At 46.7% G+C, this 22392-nt stretch overlaps 1 protein-coding gene across 1 annotated transcript in view; it reads left to right on the top strand.

Moving 5' to 3' along the window:
• The window catches only part of ANKRD13D (ankyrin repeat domain 13D), a 344260-nt gene extending 322153 nt beyond the window's left edge, over positions 1-22107 (top strand). The window contains exon 15 of the mRNA XM_069232941.1: positions 19598-22107. Within this exon, the coding sequence (XP_069089042.1) occupies positions 19598-19841 (244 nt within the window). The 3' untranslated portion in view covers positions 19842-22107. The remainder of the gene's footprint in view (positions 1-19597) is intronic.
• The last annotated feature ends 285 nt before the right edge of the window (positions 22108-22392 follow it).

The raw sequence follows: 22392 nt of genomic DNA, 5'->3' as shown, positions 1-22392 counted from the left end.
CCTTAAAGAAGGAAAATCTAAAACAGGGGTTTGTCTGGACCAAGGCGGCTGAAACAGCTTTTCAAGAATTAAAGAAGGCATTCACTCAAGCTCCCATCTTGAGACATCCAGATACCAATAAACAGTTTATCGTAGTTACCGATGCTTCCGAAAAAGCTATTGGAGCAGTCTTGCTTCAACTTCAAGAAGATGATGGTCTTGAACATCCTGTTTTCTATTTGTCCCATATTCTCTCTTCAGCTGAACAACATTACTCTGTACTAGAAAGAGAGTTGTTAGCTCTGAAGACAGCCTGCATCGAATGGAGACAGTTTCTGATGGGATCCAAGGAGCCTTTCGAGGCGAGAACAGATCACCGTAATCTGCAATGTCTACGTAATTTTGTATGCCAAAATAGTCGCCAGGCGCGTTGGGCCTTTTTCTTTAGTCAGTATGACTTTTACATCACCTATATTCCTGGATCTCAAAACATTCTGGCTGATGCTCTGTCTCGACGCTATCCAGATTGTACTCCTTCCCCATCTCAGTTTCTACTGGAGCCTAGTAAGATCATTGGAGTTGCTCAATCTTTTCTGGATGAGGTACAACTGGAGTATTCCAGCCTGTCTAATAGCGAAATAGAGAAATTAAGAACCTTTTTATGCAAGAAAGAAGGATTCTTTTTTCATCAGAAGCTGTTATTCCTCCCTACTAACAGAGTGCGAGACAAAGCATTACAGATGTGCCATGATTCACCGGTTGCTGGACATAGAGGTATTAAGGCCACACAAGAACTTCTTTCGCGATCTTTCTGGTGGCCTACCTGGAAATCAGATGTCGAAAGATATGTTCAGGCTTGTCCCATATGTGCCCAAGTCAAGATTCCCCGTAGCAGACCTGCAGGATTACTACAGCCTTTGCCAGTTCCACCAACGCCATGGCATACTATTTCCACTGACTTTATGTGTTCACTTCCGCCATCAGCTGGAAACCAGGTTATCATGGTCACTGTTGATTCTTTCACTAAGATGGCCCACTTTACTGCTCTAAAGAAATTACCAACATCCCAAGAATTGAGCCAGATATTTATCGACCATATTTTCCGTCTCCATGGACTTCCACATACCATTGTGTCTGACAGGGGTCCCCAGTATATTTCCCGGTTTTGGAAACATTTTTGCAAGACACTGAATATCAATATAGCACTATCATCCGGTTTCCATCCTCAGACCAATGGACAAACTGAGCGTTTGAATCAAGGACTAGAACAATACCTTCGTTGTTTTTGTAATTCCACCCAAAGCAACTGGAACACTTATCTTCCTATTGCTGAATATTCCTACAACAATTCTGTCCATAGTGCCTCCAAGGTCACTCCCTTTTTCTGTTCCTATGGCTATCATCCGACCTCTTTTCCTACTGCTCCTCAATCTACCTCTCCTCTGCCTGCCATTACATCTTTTTCCAAACGTCTCCTGCAACTCCATAAGCTCATTAGATTTAATTTATTGCACACTAAGAGGTATATGAAGAAGATCGCTGATAAGAAACGTGGACCCACTCCTGATTATCACCCTCAGGATAAAGTCTGGCTTTCTTCCAAATTCTTGCCCTCTCGTCTTTCTCTGAATAAGTTCACGCCTCGCTATTATGGGCCTTTTCGTATTCTTCAGTTGCTCAATCCTGTCACTGTTCGTCTTCGCTTGCCTCATACTTGGAAAATTCATCCGGTCTTTCATGTATCCCAACTCAAACCTTATGTCCCTGATCCTTTCTCTCGTCAGTTTCCTTGTCCTCCTCCTGTGTTGGTGAATGATGTCCCTGAATATGAGGTTCAAGAAATTTGTGACTCTCGCCTTTTTCACCGGCGTCTTCAGTATTTGATTCACTGGAAGGGTTATCCTCTCAGTGAATGCTCTTGGGAAGATGCTTCTTCTGTTCACGCCCCTCTTTTGATTTCTCGTTTTCATCGTTTGTTTCCCTTCAAACCTGGACCTTCGGGGGGGGACCTACTGTTGCGCTGCGTGGTGCGGCGCGAGCCGAGCATTCGGCTCGCGCCGCGCAGCGCGTTCTCAGGATGCGGCGCGCCCCGAGTCTTCTTTGTACAGCGCGAGGCCCCAGATATTATTTTGGGCCTCGCTCTGCCTTCTGTGGTGTCCCTGTTCTCCCCTGACCCCTCCTTACCTGTTTCTTTTTCTTTCTTCTTCTTCTTTTTCTTCTTTACTTTTTCGAGGCATTTTCTGTCCTTTCTTTATGTCTTTCCCCCTTCCCATGTTACCTTTTTCTTCCCAGCATTCCTTGGTCCCTATTTTCTATGGTTCCTGTTCTATTCTATCCTATGTACTTTTTCCCTATCTAAAATGGTGTCTTTTTACTTCATGTTGGTCACTTCCTGTTTCTTGGTATATAAGGGCTCTGTTTTCTCCCTTTCCTTGCGCTGCATCACTTTCTGCTCAGATTGTGTCTTCGCTCCTGATTCTTAGCCTTCGGTTCTGAATCTTTTCAATTTTGCATTTACCTGCATTTTGTTCCTGTTTGATTCCTGGTTTTGTTTTCGTTTCAGGAATCCATTTTTTGGAGGTTTTTTCCCCTTTATTGGGGTTTTTTCCCTCTGGCACTAATTCTAAAGGGCACGGTCTGTTCTTGGCGTTCACTGCCTGCAGCACCGTGGCTACTAGAAAGAGTCGCCCCTTTCTGGGCCAAAGCCGAACCCTCAAGACCTACGCCACTAGATCTGCGGTTTCCAGGCGCCAGCAGCACGTGAGTCGTGACACTAAGGGCCTGATTACAACTTTGGAGGAAGGTGTTAATCCGTCCCAAAAGTGACGGATATACCACCAGCCGTATTACGAATCCATTATATCCTATGGAACTCGTAATACAGCTGGTGGTATATCCGTCACATTTGGGACGGATTAACACCTCCTCCAAAGTTGTAATCAGGCCCTAAATCTAAACTGAAATACTCTAGCCAAGGCCAGTGTTCAGTGTCTCTTTGCTCTTTCATTATGCGCTTGCAGACACATTGATAGCCACTTGGTCCCTCCTGTGAGTCAGTCTGTGACCAAGCAACACAGACCTAACCCTGGCAACCCAGATTCTCCTAACTAGAAACCTTAGGCATCAAAAGTTTGTTGTACATGCATCAACAAACAAAAATTGAACCCCAGTGCTTTTCCTTCGAATCACCCACACAGGTAATTCAAATGTATCAACATTTTTGATGCAATGTTTCCTCAACCAGCCTGAATCTACGCTGTTTGAATGGCACGTCTCTTTTGGGCTGGTACACACATGCATTGTGGAACATGGCCCATGTGAGGCCCAAACAATTCAGGATGGTCAGGATGCTGGCCTTAACAGCACCGATTGCATAGGCACCAGAGTAGGGCTTGGATAATATGTTTGGGTATGAGCAACTGAATATTCTGAGGGACATGTTCGTTGAAAGCTCTAAGCTGTTCGGAGAGAAGGTGGATATGATGCTAGTGCCATGTAAAGATAGTCACACTGCAGCACAATCCCTGGGGTTATTTTTGCCAGCCCACCAACTTCACCAGCAATATGTAAAGTTTAGCGGATGCTCAAAAGGCTTAGCAAACCGCCAACCTTCTTGACCAGTTCAGCAACTGATCCAGACTTTGCGGCAGAGGACACGGGGCGGTCAACACTGTTCACACCAGCAGGGGCACCGATCTACTTGCGTCTTTCTCTCCTACTATAGCATCCCCTCAACCGCTTTGAATTGCCCTTGGAGACTCACAGCCAGGCAATACAGGGTAGAGTGCAATATTCTCCCAGGATAAAGTTCAAAATGTTTTCTCTGGTGCAAATTCTCTCTGTGCTGGATCCTGGGGACTTGATGGTGTCTTTGAATCAACCCAGTTGTCAGTGCAGTTTCAGAAGTTCTTTAAGACGTGTGTGAAGGAACTGAACGGCATAGCAGCTGATATTTGATTATCTAGCAGCCTCTGCTCTCAAATAGCAATGCATACAGAGCCCTGCTTTCAAAGAGATTTCACCGCTCTTTAACTGAAGCCTCAAAAGAGTATAAACTCAGCTGTCAGTACAGATTTTGAAGTCCTTAAAGTCTGCTGTTAAGAACTGAACTATGGATTAGCAGAAATTGGAACCTGTAGGACACCCTGACAAATTGCACTGGCCACATAATCTAGCAACCAAAGAGATTCAGAATTCCCTTTAGGGTGGGTTCTGGGTAACCTGAGGGAATGGCAGCCTTTTAGTTGTAAGTTAGATCTTCTGAAATGCCATTCAGGTGGTTCACGTGTATTGTACTGCTAATACAGCAACTGTTTTAGATCTACCGGGAGCTCCTGTAATAAAAACCCACATTCTCGTTCTGCTCTCACAGATCATTGGCATTTGCTTTGGCTAGGAGTACCCCCAAAACAGCGTTTCCACTTTGTTTAGCCCTGTAGTTGATGCACTTTATTTCTTCAGGATCTTTCCCCAGAGCTTATGGAGCAGAAGATGGGTTCATTGATCATCTCATGGAGAATTGTTTGGACAACTGAGGAAAGGGTGCAGAAGTAATTTCCGCACAGTCCAGCATTCGAAGCTCCTTTGGAGGCTTTAACAGCATTGGGTGTAAGGCGATACTGATCGTTAATTTGTGTTTTTTTATGCAAATGTTAGATTAAGGATTTTACTCAGCTTTCTTCACCTTAGATCTGCGTTTTATTGGACGTTTATGTATTTATGAAGTCTTGGTATATGTATTTTAGTGATTTTTAAACTTACCTGGGCTTTTTCATCAATAAACCAGGAGCATTCAAGTCCTTTCCGCAGCTTCAGAGAATCTGAAACTTTCAGGATGTAATCTCTGTATTCTGAGCTCAATCCTGGCTCTCGTTGAAGTTGGTCTGATGCTTCTTGGGCTCTTAACCCCTTCGCTGCCAGGCCTTTTCCCCCTCCTGTGCCAGGCCTTTTTTTGCCTATTTGGGGCAGTTCGCGCTTAGGCCCTCATAACTTTTTGTTCACATAAGCTAACCAAGCCAAATTTGCGTCCTTTTTTTCCAACATCCTAGGGATTCTAGAGGTACCCAGACTTTGTGGGTTCCCTTGAAGGAGGCCAAGAAATTGGCCAAAATACAGTGAAAATTTCGTTTTAAAAAAAAAAAATGGAAAAAGTGGCTGCAGAAGAAGGCTTGTGGATTTCCCCCCGAAAATGGCATCAACAAAGGGTTTGTAGTGCTAAACTCAGCAGCTTCCTAGCTTTCAGGAACAGGCAGACTTGAATCAGAAAACCCAATTTTTCAACACAATTTTGGCATTTTACTGGGGCATACCCCATTTTTGCAATTTTTTGTGCTTTCAGCCTCGTTCCAGTCAGTGACAGGAATGGGCATCAAACCAATGCTGGATCCCAGAAACCTAACCATTTCTGAAAAGTAGACAAAATTCTGAATTCAGCAAGGGGTCATTTGTGTAGATCCTACAAGGGTTTCCTACAGAAAATAACAGCTGAAAAAGAAAAATATTGAAATTGAGGTGAAAAAAACATCAATTTTTCTCTATGTTTTACTCTGTAACTTTTCCCTGCAATGTCAGATTATGGAAAGCAATATACCGTTACGTCTGCTAGACTCCTCTGGTTGCGGGGATATATAGGGCTTGTAGGTTCATCAAGAACCCGAGGAACCCAGAGCCAATAAATGAGCTGCACCCTGCAGTGCGTTTTCATTCTATACCGGGTATACAGCAATTCATTTGCTGAAATATAAAGAGTAAAAAATTGCTATCAAGAAAATCTTTGCATTTCCAAAAAGGGCACAAGATAAGGTGCTGAGGAGCAGTGGTTATTTGCACATCTCTGAATTCCGGGGTGACCATACAAGCATGTGAATTATAGGGAATTTCTCAAATAGATGTCTTTTTTACACACTCTCCTATATTTGGAAGGAAAAAATGTAGAGAAAGACAAGGGGCAATAGCACTTGTTTTGCTAATCTATGTTCCCCCAAGTCTCCCGATAAAAATGATACCTCACTTGCGTGGGTAGGCCTAGCGCCCGCGACAGGAAACGCTCCAAAGCGCAACGTGGACACATCCTAAATTTTGGGAAAAAACAGAGGTGTTTTTTGCAAAGTGCCTACCTGTAGATTTTGGCCTCTAGCTCAGCCGGCACCTAGGGAAACCTACCAAACCTGTGCATTTCTGAAAACTAGAGACCTAGGGGAATCCAAGGAGGGGTGACTTGCGGGGCTCGGACCAGGTTCTGTTACCCAGAATCCTTTGCAAACCTCAAAATTTGGCTAAAAAAACACATGTCCCTCACATTTCTGTGGCAGAAAGTTCTGGAATCTGAGAGGAGCTTCAAATTTCCTTCCACCCAGCGTTCCCCCAAGTCTCCCGATAAAAATGATACCTCACTTGCGTGGGTAGGCCTAGCGCCGGCGACAGGAAACACCCCAAAGCGCAACGTGGACACATCCTAAATTTTGGAAAAAAACTGAGGTGTTTTTTGCGAAGTGCCTACCTGTAGATTTTGGCCTCTAGCTCAGCCGGCACCTAGGGAAACCTACCAAACCTGTGCATTTCTGAAAACTAGAGACCTAGGGGAATCCAAGGAGGGGTGACTTGCGGGGCTCGGACCAGGTTCTGTTACCCAGAATCCTTTGCAAACCTCAAAATTTGGCTAAAAATATACATGTTACTCACATTTCTGTGGCAGAAAGTTCTGGAATCTGAGAGGAGCCACAAATTTCCTTCTACCCAGCGTTCCCCCCAAGTCTCCCGATAAAAATTATACCTCACTTGTGTGGGTAGGACTAGCGCCCACGAAAGGAAAGGGCCCAAAACACAACGTGGACACATCACATTTTTTTATAAAAAGCAGTGCCTACCTTTGGATTTTGGCCTGTAGCTCAGCCGATACCTGAGGAAACCTAGCAAACCAGTGCATTTTTGAAAACTAGAAACCCAGGGGAATCCAAGATGGGGTGACTTGCGGGGCTCTGACCAGGTTATGTTACCCAGAATCCTTTGCAAACATCAAAATTTTGCCCAAAAAACACTTTTTCCTCTCATTTCGGTGACAGAAAGTTCTGGAATCTGAGAGGAGCCACAAATTTCCTTCCACCCAGCGTTCCCCTAAGTCTCTCGATAAAAATGGTACATCACTTTTGTGGGTAGGCCTAGCGCCCACAAAAGGAAATGGCCCAAAACACAACGTGGACACAACATATTTTTTCACAGAAAACAGAGGTGTTTTTTGCAAGGTGCCTACCTGTGGTGTTTGGCCTGTAGCTCAGCCGGCCCCAGGGGGGGGGGGGGGGGGGGCAGAAATGCCCTAAAATAAATTTGCCCCCCCAACCCCCACCCTCCCCCGCCGGGAGCGACCCTTGCCTACGGGGTCGCTCCCCCTGCGTGACATTGGCACCAAAAAACAAATCCCCTGTGCCTAGTGGTTTCTGCCCCCTTGGGGGCAGGCTGACCTAAACTCAGCCAATCTGCCCCCAAGGGGGGCAGAAATGGCCTAAATACAATTTGTCCCCCAGGGGAGCGACTTTTGCCTGATGGGTCGCTCCCCATCTCTAAAAAAAAAAAAAAAAAAAAAATTCCCCTGGCGCCTAGAGGTTTCTGCCCCCCCCCCCCCGGGGGCAGATCGGCCTAATAATAGGCCGATCTGCCCCCCGGGGGGGCAGAAATGGCCTAAAATAATTTTGCCCCCCCAACACCCACCCCCCCCCCCCGGGAGCGACCCTTGCCTACGGGGTCGCTCCCCCTGCGTGACATTGGCGCCAAAAAACAGATCCCCGGTGCCTAGTGGTTTCTGCCCCCTTGGGGGCAGATTGACCTAAAATTGGCCAATCTGCCCCCAGGGGGGCAGAAATGGTCTAAATACAATTTGACCCCCCAGGGGAGCGACCCTTGCCTGATGGGTCGCTCCCCATCTCTAAAAAAAGAAACAACAAAAATAAAAAACACAAAAAAAAAATTGCCCTGGCGCCTAGAGTGTTCTGCCCCCCCCGGGGCAGTTCGGCCTAATAATAGGCCGATCTGTCCCCCGGGGGGGCAGAAATGGCCTAAAATAAATTTGCCCCCCCACCCTCCCCCCCGGGAGCGACCCTTGCCTACGGGGTCGCTCCCCCTGCGTGACATTGGCGCCAAAAAACAAATCTCCGGTGCCTAGTGGTTTCTGCCCCCTTGGGGGCAGATTGGCCTCATCAAAATAGGCCAATCTGCCCCCAAGGGGGGCAGAAATGGGCAAAATATAATTTTCCCCCAAGGGGAGCGACCCTTGCCTAAGGGGTCGCTCCCCACCAAAAAAAAAAAAAATGAAAAAGAAAAAAAAGAAGAAAAAAAAAAAGTCCCTGGTGCCTAGAGGTTTCTGCCCCCCCTGGGTGCAGATCGGCCTAATAGTAGGCCGATCTGCCCCCAGGGGGGGGCAGAAAAGGCCTTCCCGAAAATATGCCCCCCCTGGGAGCGACCCTTGCCCAAGGGGTCGCTCCCTTTTGTCAATAACAATAAAAAAAAAAAAAAAATCCCTGGTGTCTAGTGGTTTCTACCCCCCTTGGGGGCAGATTGGCCTCATCAAAATAGGCCAATCTGCCCCCAAGGGGGGCAGAAATGGCCAAAATATAATTTTCCCCCAAGGGGAGCGACCCTTGCCTAAGGGGTCGCTCGCCACCTCAATAAAAAAAAATGGAAAAAACAAAAAAACAAAAAAAAAAATGGTCCCAGGTGCCTAGAGGTTTCTGCCCCCCCTGGGGGAAGATCGGCCTAATAAGGCCGATCTGCCCCCAGGGGGGGCAGAAAAGGCCTTTTCAAAAAAATGCCCCCCCTGGGAGCGACCCTTGCCCAAGGGGTCGCTCCCTTTTGTCAATTTCAATGAAAAAAAAAAAAATCCCTGGTGTCTAGTGGGGTTTCAAAGGGAAGGAAATACTTTTCCTTCCCTTTGAAGCCCCTCCGGGCCTCCCAAGTGATTGAAAAAGAAATGCTTTTGCATTTCTTTTTCAATCGCGCTGGAAGCAGAGCTTCCAGCGCGACTAGGGAGGCCCCTGTGACAAATCAGCGCGCGCTCGCGCGCTGACGTCACAGGGGGGGGTCGGGGTGGAAGGGGAAGGTCTTCCCCTTCCATCCCCGACTTGGCGGGGGAGGGGGGTGCACGGGGGGCGCGCTAGCGCGCCCCCAAGTTCCCCTGTGCCATGGACGAGATGATCTCGTCCAAGGCACAGGGGAACTGTAGCCTTGGACGAGATCATCTCGTCCAAGGCACAGAAGCGGTTAACCTCATCAACCATCCTCTTCCTGTGCACTGGATGGCACTCGCAGGCCTTTAACAGTAGAATCTCAGCTTAATTTGACCCAGAATCAGGCCAACTAGGCAGACTCTATCCAGATCTCACAGGAGATGGATAAGGATATGCAGTGGTGGCAGACGGACATCAGTATGGCTTGCGGCAGGCCACCCTACCTTGTGTCAAACACATTGCTGCTGGGTTGGGTGGGGAGCATCTGGGAGAGATACAAATCAGAGGAACTCTGTCAAAGCCTTGACTGTCTCAGTCTGCTGAATCTTCGTGCAATCCGGTTCACCTTAAAAGCCTTCCTGTCAACCATCAGAAGAAAGATGGTGCAGGTCTTCACAGACAACATGACCAGCTTGTGGTCCTGCAATAAGTGGGAAAGAGTGGGGTCTTGGATCCTGTACCAGGAGACCCTGCTCCTTTGAATCTGACTGGATCAGCAGCTGATCTTCCTGGTGACCAGGTTCATGAACGCCTGGCCAGGCCAGACCATGAGTGGCGTGAAGGTTCTGAGGTGGCGTAGAGCATTTTTAAACGGTGAGACGTGCCCTAGTTATATCTGTTTGCTACTGTCTTGTACGTATGTGTAAAAAAAGAAAAGAAAAAAAAATAGTTCTCACGATTTTTTCCTCCAGCAAAGTCATGGGGAGATGATTCCCATCTGTGATGGGACACTGATCTCCTGTACGTGTTTTCACCATTCTCTCCTGCCTTCGGTTCTGAGGAAAGTAAGGATAGACTTGCTCCAAATTGCCCTCATAGCTCCGGACTGGGCCAGAAAAATTAAGATCTTAGTCCTGAGAGTCTGTCTTCCAATCCAACTTCCTCTTTGGGAGGTCCTCTCGCATCACCAACAGGAGAGGGTCCTGTAGCCAAGTCCCTGCAATCTGTCCCTTCACGTGTAGCGATTGAGTGACCGCAAAGTGAGCACAATCAAAGGTTAAATGTAGGCCATTTTGGCTTTTTTGTGTTTGCTAGATCAGTTTTCTTTTTTCAAGTCGTCGTACGTGATGCATTTCCTTAAATGCTTAATTCACATTTGTCTCCAAAGCTCTTTGCACACCATTTGAGCAAAACAATCTTTTTTATTGTGATTACTTCTGCGCACAACGAGTAAGCGACAGGTGCTGTTGGTGTAAACTCCCCCCCCCAACCACTTTTATTCAAGCCATATTGATGCTGTGGACTTGGGCCACCTTCCTGCTAAAGGTTTTATGGCCCTTTAATGTCAGACAGTAGATTACCCTACCCACCTTTTTTGCTCCAACATGAGGATGTTGTACATCCTGCGGAGGAGAGTCTTCACTGGCGTGCCCTTCAAAGAGCCCTGGTTACATTGATTGCATGAGGGGCCACTGTATGGACGTCCAGCCGTTTGTTGTTTTTGCTGGGGCCAGAAAAGGTAAAGAAGTGCAAAAGAGGACACTGTCGAGGTGTTATCATCTGCAAACAGATATGCTATGCATTGGCCAGAAAAGAACCCCCTGAAGACCTGTGGCCCATTTTCCCTAGAGTCAGGGATGCAAAAATAAAAAATAAAAAGGGCGTCATGGGGGTGCCTGTCCTGGACATTTGCAAGCTGTGACATGGGCAGCAGTGCATGCCCTCACTAAGCACTGCTACCTTGACAGCCAGGTCCTCGGATATGGCCATTTTGTCTGGTCAGTACTTCAAGACTTTTTGATTTGGGTCCAATCCTCAGACTATTCACCTTTTGGGAAGTACTACTTCAGTATCTATCCCAAAGGTGAGAAATCTGCAGTTTGAAGTATCAATTGGAAGAACAGGTTACTTGCTTTCAGTGATGCTATGTTCATAGTATTTGTGGTTAAAGATACAAATACTCTGCATACTCCTGCCATATAGTGTTGGGCTTGGACATTTGCAAGTTGTTTTTCAGGAAAGAAGTCTTTCAACTTACGAGATGTGCTTTGACTCCTCTCTTGATTCACAATGTGCATAAGACACCACCTCCATCTTAGATTGCTTTTACTCCCATCTAGTTCGGACTGCCAGAGTCAATCATGTTCCGTTACACGTTTTTCGGTACCACACGAATCACTTTCGACATGGTTGTTTTGAAGAACAGTCCACACCTCAGCGACCACGTGTCCTCGTGCACTCATTGATACTGGAGAATGGTGACCGGAAGGGGGTGATGGAAGGAGACTCTTCCAGCATTACCTTACATGCAATTCTAAGTATCCGTGGTCGGATCACCATGATGTCTGCAGTCTTTGCCTCTCCCCGGACCGTGACTCCTGTGCTTCCTGCATAACCTTCAGCTTGAAGAAAAACGGAAAGTCCCTTAGAGAGAGGCACTTGGCACTCTGCAAAATGCACCAGTAAGCATCCTCCAAACTTCTCTAAATTTTCAGAGAAGATCCATTCGGCACTGAAGAAGATGAAGATGTAGGTCTATCTGGAAGGCTGACACCCCAGCCAACGAACAGCCGAGACTGTACTCTTCAGCGAGTCCGAGCATGAGGAAGAGGAGGAAGCCACACCGAAACGTAGCATTGACATAAGAGACTGCCACTTACACCACCTTCATGCTCCTGTTGGCAGAGAGAGAAGGCTTCATAGTTGATTATAGCTCCACCAGTGGATGTCAGGCCTCACTGGCTGTCAAGCTTCAACCAATCTAAGGGTGTAAAGGACGTCGGTTCACACCAAATGTCGTGCTGAAGGCCCCCACTAAAGCTGTTGCTGAAGATCCTGTTGATGCTGAATACTTCAAAAGCCTGTTCTCAGGAATCTGAGGCACCAATTATGTAGCAATTTCGGGACAGAAGTCTCTCTTTATTTACCCCATCACCAGGAAGATCTTAAGAAAACCACCTCTGCTGAAGCCATCAAAGACACTTCCTCACTAGAGAAAGCTTGCCTTCGAAGAAGAACCCTCCTTTGAGCCACTTTTGGAGCATGCATTGAAGAAACACAGACGGGAAGCACAAGCCCTGTCCCATATATTCCACCTTGAGCTCACACTTCACCTCCTTATCAGCAGCTGACACCACCACCTGCACCACCTCTGCCTCCACCAGTCAGCAGAGGGGTCCCAAAGCACCTTTCCTGACACAGGCAATCAGTGTGACTCCAGATGACAAGCACTTAGACCCTAGGAATACTGTGGTAACTTACTGCACCCCCTTCAGTCCACTAAGGCAGTACTGACTTGGAACAGTACTCGGTCATGGCATCCCCGCCGGATGATACTTGAGGTCATTCAGAGGGCTGTTACACATCATAAACTGGACATACACGTTGTTCAAGAGGAAAAGACTGCCTGATGGAGACTCTTTCCAAGTCTGAATGCTAAGGCAATCCTCAACTCTGCCCCACAATGTTTTAAGGAGCCTGTTAAAGCTAGGGTAGTAACACCCGGGGTTGAGACAAAAATATAAACCCTGCCTTCTCCCCTTGAGACCCCAACTGGCCAGGTCCCCCCACCCCCTTGACTCCCCAGTGGTCAGCAGTACCTGCAAAAGAACCTCCTCCCAAGCATCAGGCAGTGTCCCTCAGCCTGATACAGAGAGCAGAAACCTCTTTGCTACAGGCAAGATGGTAGATGTGGTGGTACCCGTTCTGTGGGATTCCTTTCCTGGTACGAAAAGTGTGTGGAAGGGGGTGCAGGAACTCTTAAAATACCTCCCCAAGGAGTATAGAAAGTAGGGGAGGAAACAGTATCAGATTGTAAGACCTACTTTCTCACAAGCGCACTTCTAGAGAGGGGACATAGAGAGTGCCTCCACAACATCAGATTAAAGGAGTCTACTCTCTTTAGTTTCTCACTCTCATAAAGGACATCTCCCTCTGGCCTATCCTTATCCTCAGGCTTCTAAACAAATAGATCCTGGAGGGACATTTCCATGTGACAACCCTGCAGCTCGTCATAACCCTGCTCCACGATAATTACAAAGCCGCACTCGACCTCAAGGCTGCTTACTTCCACATAACAATCCACCCTGCCCATCATGGTACCTTTGCTGTGCGGTAAGTGGGCATCACTTCCAATTCAAAGTACTTATTTTTGGGGTCACTATGGCTCCCAGGGTGTTCATAAAGTGCCTAGCAGTGGTGGCTGTTCATCTGTGAAAAGGGTGCACTTGCGTCTTCTCCTACCTCGGCAATCAAGAGTGGTGGCAGGCAGCAATGGATAGCCCCCACCCAAGCAGCAACCTTATTGGTCCACCGTTTAGGATTTTCTATAATGCTACCAAGTCCCACCTCCACTCGCAACAAATTCAATCTTTACTGGAATCTGTGTTAAATGCAGTCATAGGGGAAGCCTGCCCAACAAACAGCAGGTGTCAGTATTTCATGCACCCAACCCTCTCTCTCCCCCACACACAAAGCAAAACTTCCAAACTTTTTGCCTCTAGGTACCCACAGTCCATGGGCAGTAAACAATGGATGAAATGGTCAGATTTCTTTGCCTACGTTTTTTACTCTTGTCCCGCTTCTCCTGTGAATGATGAAGAAAATGAGACAAGCATCCCTGGTGCTTATTCTGGTGGCTCCCACGTGGGCGAGGCAGTCCTGGTACTCCATGCTCCTGCAGATGTTCTTCAGCCCACAGGAGAAGCTGCTGCTCAGGCTAGACATTACACAGAAACAACAAGGCCATATCTAACACCTAGACCCAAGACTGCTCAACCTAGCAATCTGAGGTCTTGAGTTTGGCCTCTCCCAGGAGTGCAGGACCTTCTGTAGGAAGGGCATAGGCCCACAATACAGGCCTGCTACTCAGAAAAGTACAGAATTTTCAGAAATCCAGACACCCTAAAGGTTAACGTCCAGGATATCGTCTGCTATCTTTCACATTTGCAGAAGTCACACCTCGCCTACACATTAACAAGCTTACACCTAGCTGCTGAAGCAGCTTACATATAAAACAGCGAACATTAATCCCTTCTTAGGATGCCTCCAGGCTAGGCTGTTACGATGGGTCTTAAGAGGGTTGCACCAACCTCAACAAGCATTTACAGTGCATCGGGTCTCGCGTTTGCTCGTGTTAGAGCCGATCGCGTTGTAAACTCCTAACCCGACTTTTCACCTATCGGGCAAAAGTGCATTTATGCACGTAACCCGAAAAAGTGAAATCAAGTATGTAAAGCGCTCGACTTCTGCCAAGCGAGATCGGGCTCGTAAATTAGTTTAAAAAAAAGTCCACGAGCCCGATGGAAAACAGTGAGCCTCGCATGTTTTCTGTACTTGGTCGGTGCGCTCGAGGAGGGCTAGCCACCGGAAAAGGCATGACATATGCGTGCCTTCGACTAATGAAAGCAAGCAGATTTAATTAGGGAAGCCCACAAACCAATAAAAAGCACTGACGTGAAGTTGACAGGGCTCGGAGCCCTTTTCTAAATACATAAGAGTCTCCCTGCTATACGCATGCGCGAGCGCATGCAAAGCAGGCTCGACCCTAAAAATGAATACCTCCTGCACCGTATGGTGCCTTTATGTAGTTCTCACAAAGCTCATAACTTCAGACGCATTAATGAGCTGCAAGCTTTGAATTTACAAGAACCATTCAGACAGGTTCACAATCTGAGGGTTCTTAGGACCAACCCTAAGTTTTTCCCTTAGGTAGTATCACCCTTTCACCTCAGTTTGACTATAAAACTTCTAGTTTTCGTTCTCAGCCAGATTCAGTAGGAGAAAGAACTCTACACATACTGGATGTTAAATGTATTACATCGAAAGGGCCAAGCTCTTTCACAAGTTTGACCAGCCCTTGGTAGTCTTCAAGGAACCACATAAGTGCCATCCCGTCACTAAGGGAAGCATAGCAAGATAGTCAAGTGCATCCAAACCTGCTACCACAAAGCTAAGAATCATAACTGTTCCACCCAGCACACACTCCGCCCATAAGGGGGAGCCATGGCTTCTTAGTGAACAATCCATTGACATCTGCAAAGCAGCCACCTGGTCACCAACGCACACTTCTACCCAGCACTGCTGTGTGGACATCTCAGCCCGCCAAGAGGCTATGGTTGGCCAGAGAGTTTTAAGGACTTTGTCCAAACACCTTCATCTACTCACTAGCCACCACTTGTGGAGGGCAATACTTTATGGTTTATGCAGAGCATGTGTATCCGCAGTCATCAATACTATGAACTGAAGATGTTACATGCCCTGTAAGCATCTGTTCCCAGCATGTAGTGCTGTAGATTCACTGGCACACACCCCCTTCCCCCGAAACTTGTGATGATTCTAGATGTCTTCCTTCAGTACCCGGTTCAGCAGTGCTCCCTTGACACGCCATACATTCTCTCACTCTGTGAAAAATAATCTAAGACAGCCCTTGCACACTGTGAACCCGGGGTGGAGCCTCAGCACATCTCACCACTCGAAAAACTTTGAAGAAAAACAACTTGCAAACATCCGAGCCCAACACTAGATGGCAGGAGTGTGCTCAGCACGTGAATTTGCAGCTCTGCCTAATAGAAACAGGTGCTCACAGGTTAAGTAACGTTTTCCTGCAGGTGCATGCTTCAAGTACAGATTGCTCACTGTCCTCCTTGCGAGGACTGAGCATCTGCACATCATTAAAACGTCCGGAGTCAGATATCTGCACAGTCATCAACAATTTGTTTAGACTGATTCAAGACCACGGGCATAGAGGTAAATGTAGAAACTGATCTCAGCGCAGGGTGATGACGCGTCAAGGGCAGAGCGAGGTCGTTGCAGAGTTGCATGGTGCCAACATATGACGCCTGGGATATTAGAAAGGTGGGGACTCTGGTCAGAGAGTGTGTCCACCACAATGAGAATTACCGAAAGTCCTTCATTTGTTTGTCTTGTCAGTCTGCTGGCCAGATCTGGAACACTTCTGAAGGTTTTAGAAGAAGGAACTGGTCTCTGTCTTTCTGATCAAATATACACAGTCCATGTACTCTCATGAAACCCCTGCTCCATGAGGTGCCTCACGCCGTTTCATAACACACAAGATGATTTCCATGACGGGTTTCACACACATTTTATTTTAAATGTAGAACAAAATAAAAGGTACAGCACAATTCTACATTAAATATTTAAATTAATTAAATTAACATTATTTTTTTAAAGTTTTTTTTAAATCCCACCGAAAATAAAATATTGCGATATTTTGAGGTTGTGTTTTACGTCCCTGCCTATATTCTTTTCTGTAGGGGGTGTCGCAGTATGTGTGGTCCTGGACGTACTGCTGCTCCTTCTTGGCTACAGTAACTTTACACTCATACATTTGGCTCCACCCTATTTTCCACATTGCAGAGACAAACAAGGCCACACTTTGAGGAACATCACACTTGGGGAATAAGCCAAAGTAGTAAAGTTACTCAGAAGTGTAAGAGTGGACTGACACAAGTAGAAATACTCCAACTTACGTTTACCTTTGTGAATAGGCCCCGTTATGTGCAGCTTCTAAAAACGCAATTTCGGTTGTTACAAACCATTTTCGTGGGAAATCTTAAATATGGAGGAAAAACAGCACTATGGCTTGTAGTTGGAAAATGTAGGAAGCTGGCCTGGAGTGTGGTGAGCACCTATGGTGTTATCACCTTATGCCAGGTCCAGGTATCCCCTATTAGTGAAGTGTAGGCAGTGTCTAGAAGCCAGAGGTAGCTGTGGATGAGCAGCCAAGGCGTATCTAGGAAACATTCAAAGCTTATGCAATACCACTATTGTCACACAGCACTTACACACATGAAAGAACCACACAATGTTACAAAAATAAAGGTACTTTATTATAGTAACACAAATACCAAAATACTTCATAGGCAATACCCTAACTGGAGGTAAGTAAACACACCATTACGTACACATTAGGAGTCCGTGATTAACATAAAAGGCAATAGACAACAGTATAAACAATAGCAGGCACTGAAGGCCCAAGGAGGGAAAGTGGAATTGGTAGAGGGGAGCTGGAGGAACTAGGAACCCCAAAACATAAGGAGTCCCCAGAGTGCACGGAATCATACAACCAATACTGGCAACAGGATCCAATGATATGAAACATGGCCAGCTTCGGAGTTACCATTATGTAGCTGGGATTCCTCAGGCGACTTTTTTGTAAGGTGTCCAGTACACGGGTAAAATGTCTTACATTCATTGTGGCACCTCTGCTTGTGCAGGGGTGCCTTCACACGCAGGTACTTGCACCCTGCCCTCCGGGCTAGGAGGGCCTACCACAGGGGTGACTTACAGTGACCTGGTGCAGTGACCTGTAGTGAAAGGGTGCATGCACCTTTTCACTCAGGCCCAACAGCAGGCCTGCAGACACATTTTGAGCTCCCATGGGTTGTGTAATGCATGTTGCAGCCCAAGGGGAACCCCTGGTGTCCCAATGCCCTGGGTACCTAGGTACCATATACTAGGGACTTACATGGGGGCATCACTCTGCGAATTGTGGGGTGTACTAAGTCAGGAACAACCGAATTTAGAGGCAAAGAGCACAGTCACTGGGGTCCTGGTTAGCAGGATCCCAGTGAACACAGTCAGAACATACTGACATCAGGCAAAAATTGGGGGTAACCATGCCGAAAAGAGGGTACATTCCTACAGAAAACACCATTAATTTGTTACATATTACATGTTTAACAGATTATTTCAGGTGGTAAAAATGCCCTGTATGTTTGCAGATGATTACATCAGTGCCCTCGAGCACACCATAAACGTTTTTGTCCAAAATCAATAATATAAAGATCAAAGGAGTCCCATTTCTTCATCATTCAGGGTGATTCACTTAAGTCTTTCAGATGTTCCAATTTCTCAAGGTAGCCTTCAAGTTGCAGGTTTGCCAGTTAGCCAACCGGTGTTTTATCTTTAGACTTCATAAGAGTTCTCCACTTCCTTAACTGAAACCTATTTCCTTTATTAGCCTACATGAACAGTCCTGCCGCCTTATGTGCGTTTCTTCACTGACCTAATTCACTGTGTCGCGTTCCTGAACAATGTGTGCGTACAACCACATACAGATGGACATACGGGTTAATTTGCACCTCTGAGTACTTTGAGTGGAGCTGAATTGTAGCCCACTTAGGGCCTGATTTACAACTCGGTGGACGGGTTACTCCATCACAACAGTGACAGATATCACATCCGCCAAAATCTAAATCCCTTAGAATATAATGGGATTTATATTTCAGCAGACTGTATATACGTCACCGTTGTGAAGGAATAACCCGTCTGCCAAGTTCTAAATCAGGCCCTTAGTGTTTGTTTGGGATGTGGTGAATTTGGTCTGTGAAAGATCAAGCATAAAACGGACTGCAGTGCTTTATAGAGAAACAATGCACAGCATGTGACATTCAGTTTAAATCTTCAAAAGTAGTGTTACTGGTAGGTAGCTAACGTGTTCTGCACTGCCTTAGAACAAATGTCTTTTTATCTCTCGTAAGGCAACAACAAATTATAGCTAACATTATTTCAGCCAATACGTCTTGATCACTGGGAGGTCCTATGGACAGCATTCTACTCCACAGTTTTTAGATTGTGCTGTTGTTCAAGAATTCCAACCATATACAATCTTTTCCCTGCCCAAGTGATTTAGTTAGACCAGAATACAGGGTGACTTCCACTATCCCTTGGAATGCAAACAGGTTTATCATCATCGGAGGCTTCCACTGTGGTGACACTTCGCAAGCTCACCTTGCTTCTAGCGTGAATAAAAGCAACTCTGTGTAAAGGTATACAGTGGATACACAGCAAGTTCAGTAGGTGTATTTGTTTAAATATTCAGTCTGCTAAATTTGTACTAGAAGATGCTTTGAAACTTTGGCATCCCTCTTCCCTCTGTGATTGCTGCGCCTTGCCCAATTTCACCTGCATGATGCATCAGTGCCTCTCAGTATTGGGAACATTCAATATGCAGTGTCTAAATTAAACAGAGGGATAGTGTTTGGGGAAATTGCATGCAACAGTGCCCAGGTGTAAAGAATTTACCACGAAGGAGAACCTCACCACACTTCATTTCACAGGGACAACCCTTTGGTAGTAGCCGTTTCCTAGTGGAAATCCATCCATATGTTTTTCAGGCATTACTGCCTAGAATGAGATTCATATGCTTAATCCTAGATCGGACAGGGATTCTTCAGGTGGCTCTTCTGTAAAGTAGTAGACTCCTCCATCTTCCCTTGACATCTAGATATTACTTTAAGGTTCAATGCTGCACCTGTGAAAGATAGAAGGCTCACAAGCTGGTGACAGCTGGTTACTTGCTGGTAACAATAGTTTTTGATTTGCATTATGAGACACTCCACCTCAGAATTTAGAGATGGATTGCTGCTCTGAACTAAAGAGATCTACTGTGATTTTTATGTTTCACTTACTCATTTGTGCCTCTCCCTCCTTGTCCACAGCGCCCTCCAGGAGAGCCTGCTCATCTCCCCTGCAGATGCTGCTCCAGTAGAGCCGAGCCCGCCACCCAGCAGTAATGGCTCCGCCAACTCGGTCAGCCTCCCTCCTTCCTACAACAACTTTGACGAGCAGCTGCGGCTGGCCATGGAGCTGTCCACGCGGGAGCAGGAGGAGCGCGAGCGGCGGCGCCAGGAAGAGGAGGAGGAGCTGGAGCGTATCCTGCAGCTCTCACTGACGGAGAAGTGACCCCATTGGGCTGCATGCCGCCACACTCCTCAGGAGGAGGAGCCTGTTTGGGCCGTCATAAGCTTTATGTTAGAAACCCTCAGACAGCTTGGAGGGGTCAAAGCGAGGGGGAGAGGCTTGAATGAAGGACAGCTTAGGGTGGGGGGGGGATTATACTGATGGAAGGGGGGGGTTTAAGTGAGGGGCGAGAGTAATATGCACTGTTGGGGTAGTGATGGAGCGGGTGGACTCTGAGCTGGGCCCCTAATATGGAGGGACAGTGGTCTAAGTGAGGCAAACGGCAGGGAAGCGTCAGAGTGAGGGACATAAGGAGGAGCAGGTAGCAGAGAAATGGGGGGGGGGGGGCGGGCCAGAGGGAGCGTTTGGGGAGTAAGAGGTTCAGAGAGCAAGGATAAGATGACGGGTGTAGGGGGTCTGGATGGCGAGGAGAGACCAAGAAGTGATGGTGAGGGGGGCATGATGGGCAGGAAGGAGTGACTAGGATTGATTGATGGAGCAGGCATTAGTTAGGGAGGATGCAATGGGAATGGGGTTATAGTTGTGTTAGGGTTTGTGGGCGATCCTTGAGAAAGGGGCGGAGGGGCTCTGTGGCACAGAGACCGGGTTAAGTAGGGATGACTACTTTTAGTGTTTAGGTTTTAAGCGTACACAGTTAGACAGAGTTCTGAACCATATATTGTGAAATGGGTCACTGGGTCAACATCATGAAGACCACAGTTCTAATTTGCATCCAGCTGATTATCCCAGTACTGTGGCAAAAAACATCTTCTTAAGTACAGAGGACAGGCAAAGGACAATCATTGTGAAGATCCCTTTCTACTGAGTTGAAGGGAAGAAGGCAAAACAAGCCCAGATATGATTACAACCTAGGAGAGGTGAAAGGTATTCTGGGATCATGAACGCAAAAAATAGCCCTCTCCCATCTATAAGAACTAATGCAACCTTTCATCCCCATCTGTAAGGCTTCTCATCCAATCCTTTGCAAAAAGCGTGTGTGCTGACTTAGGGAACACAGCCTAGAGCGGCATTTTATTGATGGTGAACATAATTTCCATAAAAACGTAGATTGACCTGAACAGCAAGGAATGAAAAGGCTCAGGATTTAAGGAAAATAAGTGAACTGGAGAGAGTAGCTGATTGCCCCCCCCATATTGTGAGGTGTATTGTGAGTGGCACGTTGCCTTTGTTTCCTTTGCTCCAAACACACACCTTTTAACACCACGCTGACCCTCCAAGCACTTCATGTAAAATCACCATGTTTGGTGTTCTTGATTAAGATGCAAACCATCACTAGAGCTGCATCAAATTGTTATCTTTTTTCTTGGCACATTGGCAGCCAGCAAAGAACGAATTGCCAGAGAGCAAATGAGCTTGTCTGGCTTGTCTGCAGTCACTCCAAGATGACCTACTGCTCTTTTCCCCATCACCTTTGGCCTTTATATTTCAATATTTGTTGCCTGCTGGGTCTGCCTTGTCTAATTCCTCTTCCTTGTCTGCCACTCACACCACGATTTTTTGGCTTCCAGTACCTATGAAGATTCTCCCTGCTATATGATGAGCGAGAAGAACTTTGCCACTCATTTGTAATGATCTAGAACCTGATACAGTCCAGATGAACAGCCTCCCCATGTCAAGGATGAGAAGGAGCCTTCCATGCGCAGGATGAGAAAGAGACCCCTCATACCAGGATCAGAAAGACCCCCGCAACCCTCACTTCTGTTTCTGGTGTTCAGGTTTAGAAAGTGACTCCCCTTCCTCCTGGGGTCCAGGATTAGAAAGAGACCTCCCCTCTCCTGATGTCCAGGAAGAGAACTACCTACCCCCTCTCCTCCAAATGTCCAGGATGAGAAAGGAGCCCCCTCACTACTATGTCCAACTTGAGAAAGGGACCCCCTCATGTCCAAGATAAGAAGGAGCCTACCCTTCCCCAGTCCAGGATGGGAAAGCCTCTTCTGTTCAAGGGAAGAGTTTCCTCTGTCCAGGATGAGAACAAGCCTCTTCTGTACAAGGGAAGAGAGCTTCCTATGTCCAGGGTGAGAAAGGAACAGCTCCTGTTGGGAATGAGAGGGAGCCTCCCCGTCTACAAGCACGCGTCCTACCTGTCCGGCAGTAAAACTGCCTTCAGCATGGACCACTGTGAGACTGTTTCTGTGGGTTTTCCCTGTTTTTTTGTTTTGTTTTTTATATTAATTTATTTTTGTTTTATCATTTAAAAAAAAAACATAAATGAAGATAATATAAAGGGATATAACTTGCATAATAATGTGTTCGATGGCATATGTTGCTGCAGATACACATGTTTGGCACAGTCCGCTGCCTGGTGTTGGGCTCGGAGTATTACAAGTTGTTTTTCTTCGAAGAAGTCTTTTTGGTCACGGGACCGAAGGACTCCTCCCTCTTTGGCTCCATTGCGCATGGGCGTCGACTCCATCTTAGATTGTTTTTTTTCCGCTGTCGGGTTCGGACGTATTCCTTTTCGCTCCGTGTTTCGGTTCGGAAAGTTAGTCAGAATCTCGGAAGAAAGCGTCGGTATTGTTCCGTTCGGTATCGG

Source organism: Pleurodeles waltl, chromosome 4_2 (assembly GCF_031143425.1).
Source record: "Pleurodeles waltl isolate 20211129_DDA chromosome 4_2, aPleWal1.hap1.20221129, whole genome shotgun sequence".
Taxonomy (NCBI): domain Eukaryota; kingdom Metazoa; phylum Chordata; class Amphibia; order Caudata; family Salamandridae; genus Pleurodeles; species Pleurodeles waltl.
This window is presented reverse-complemented; position numbering and strand designations above follow the sequence as displayed.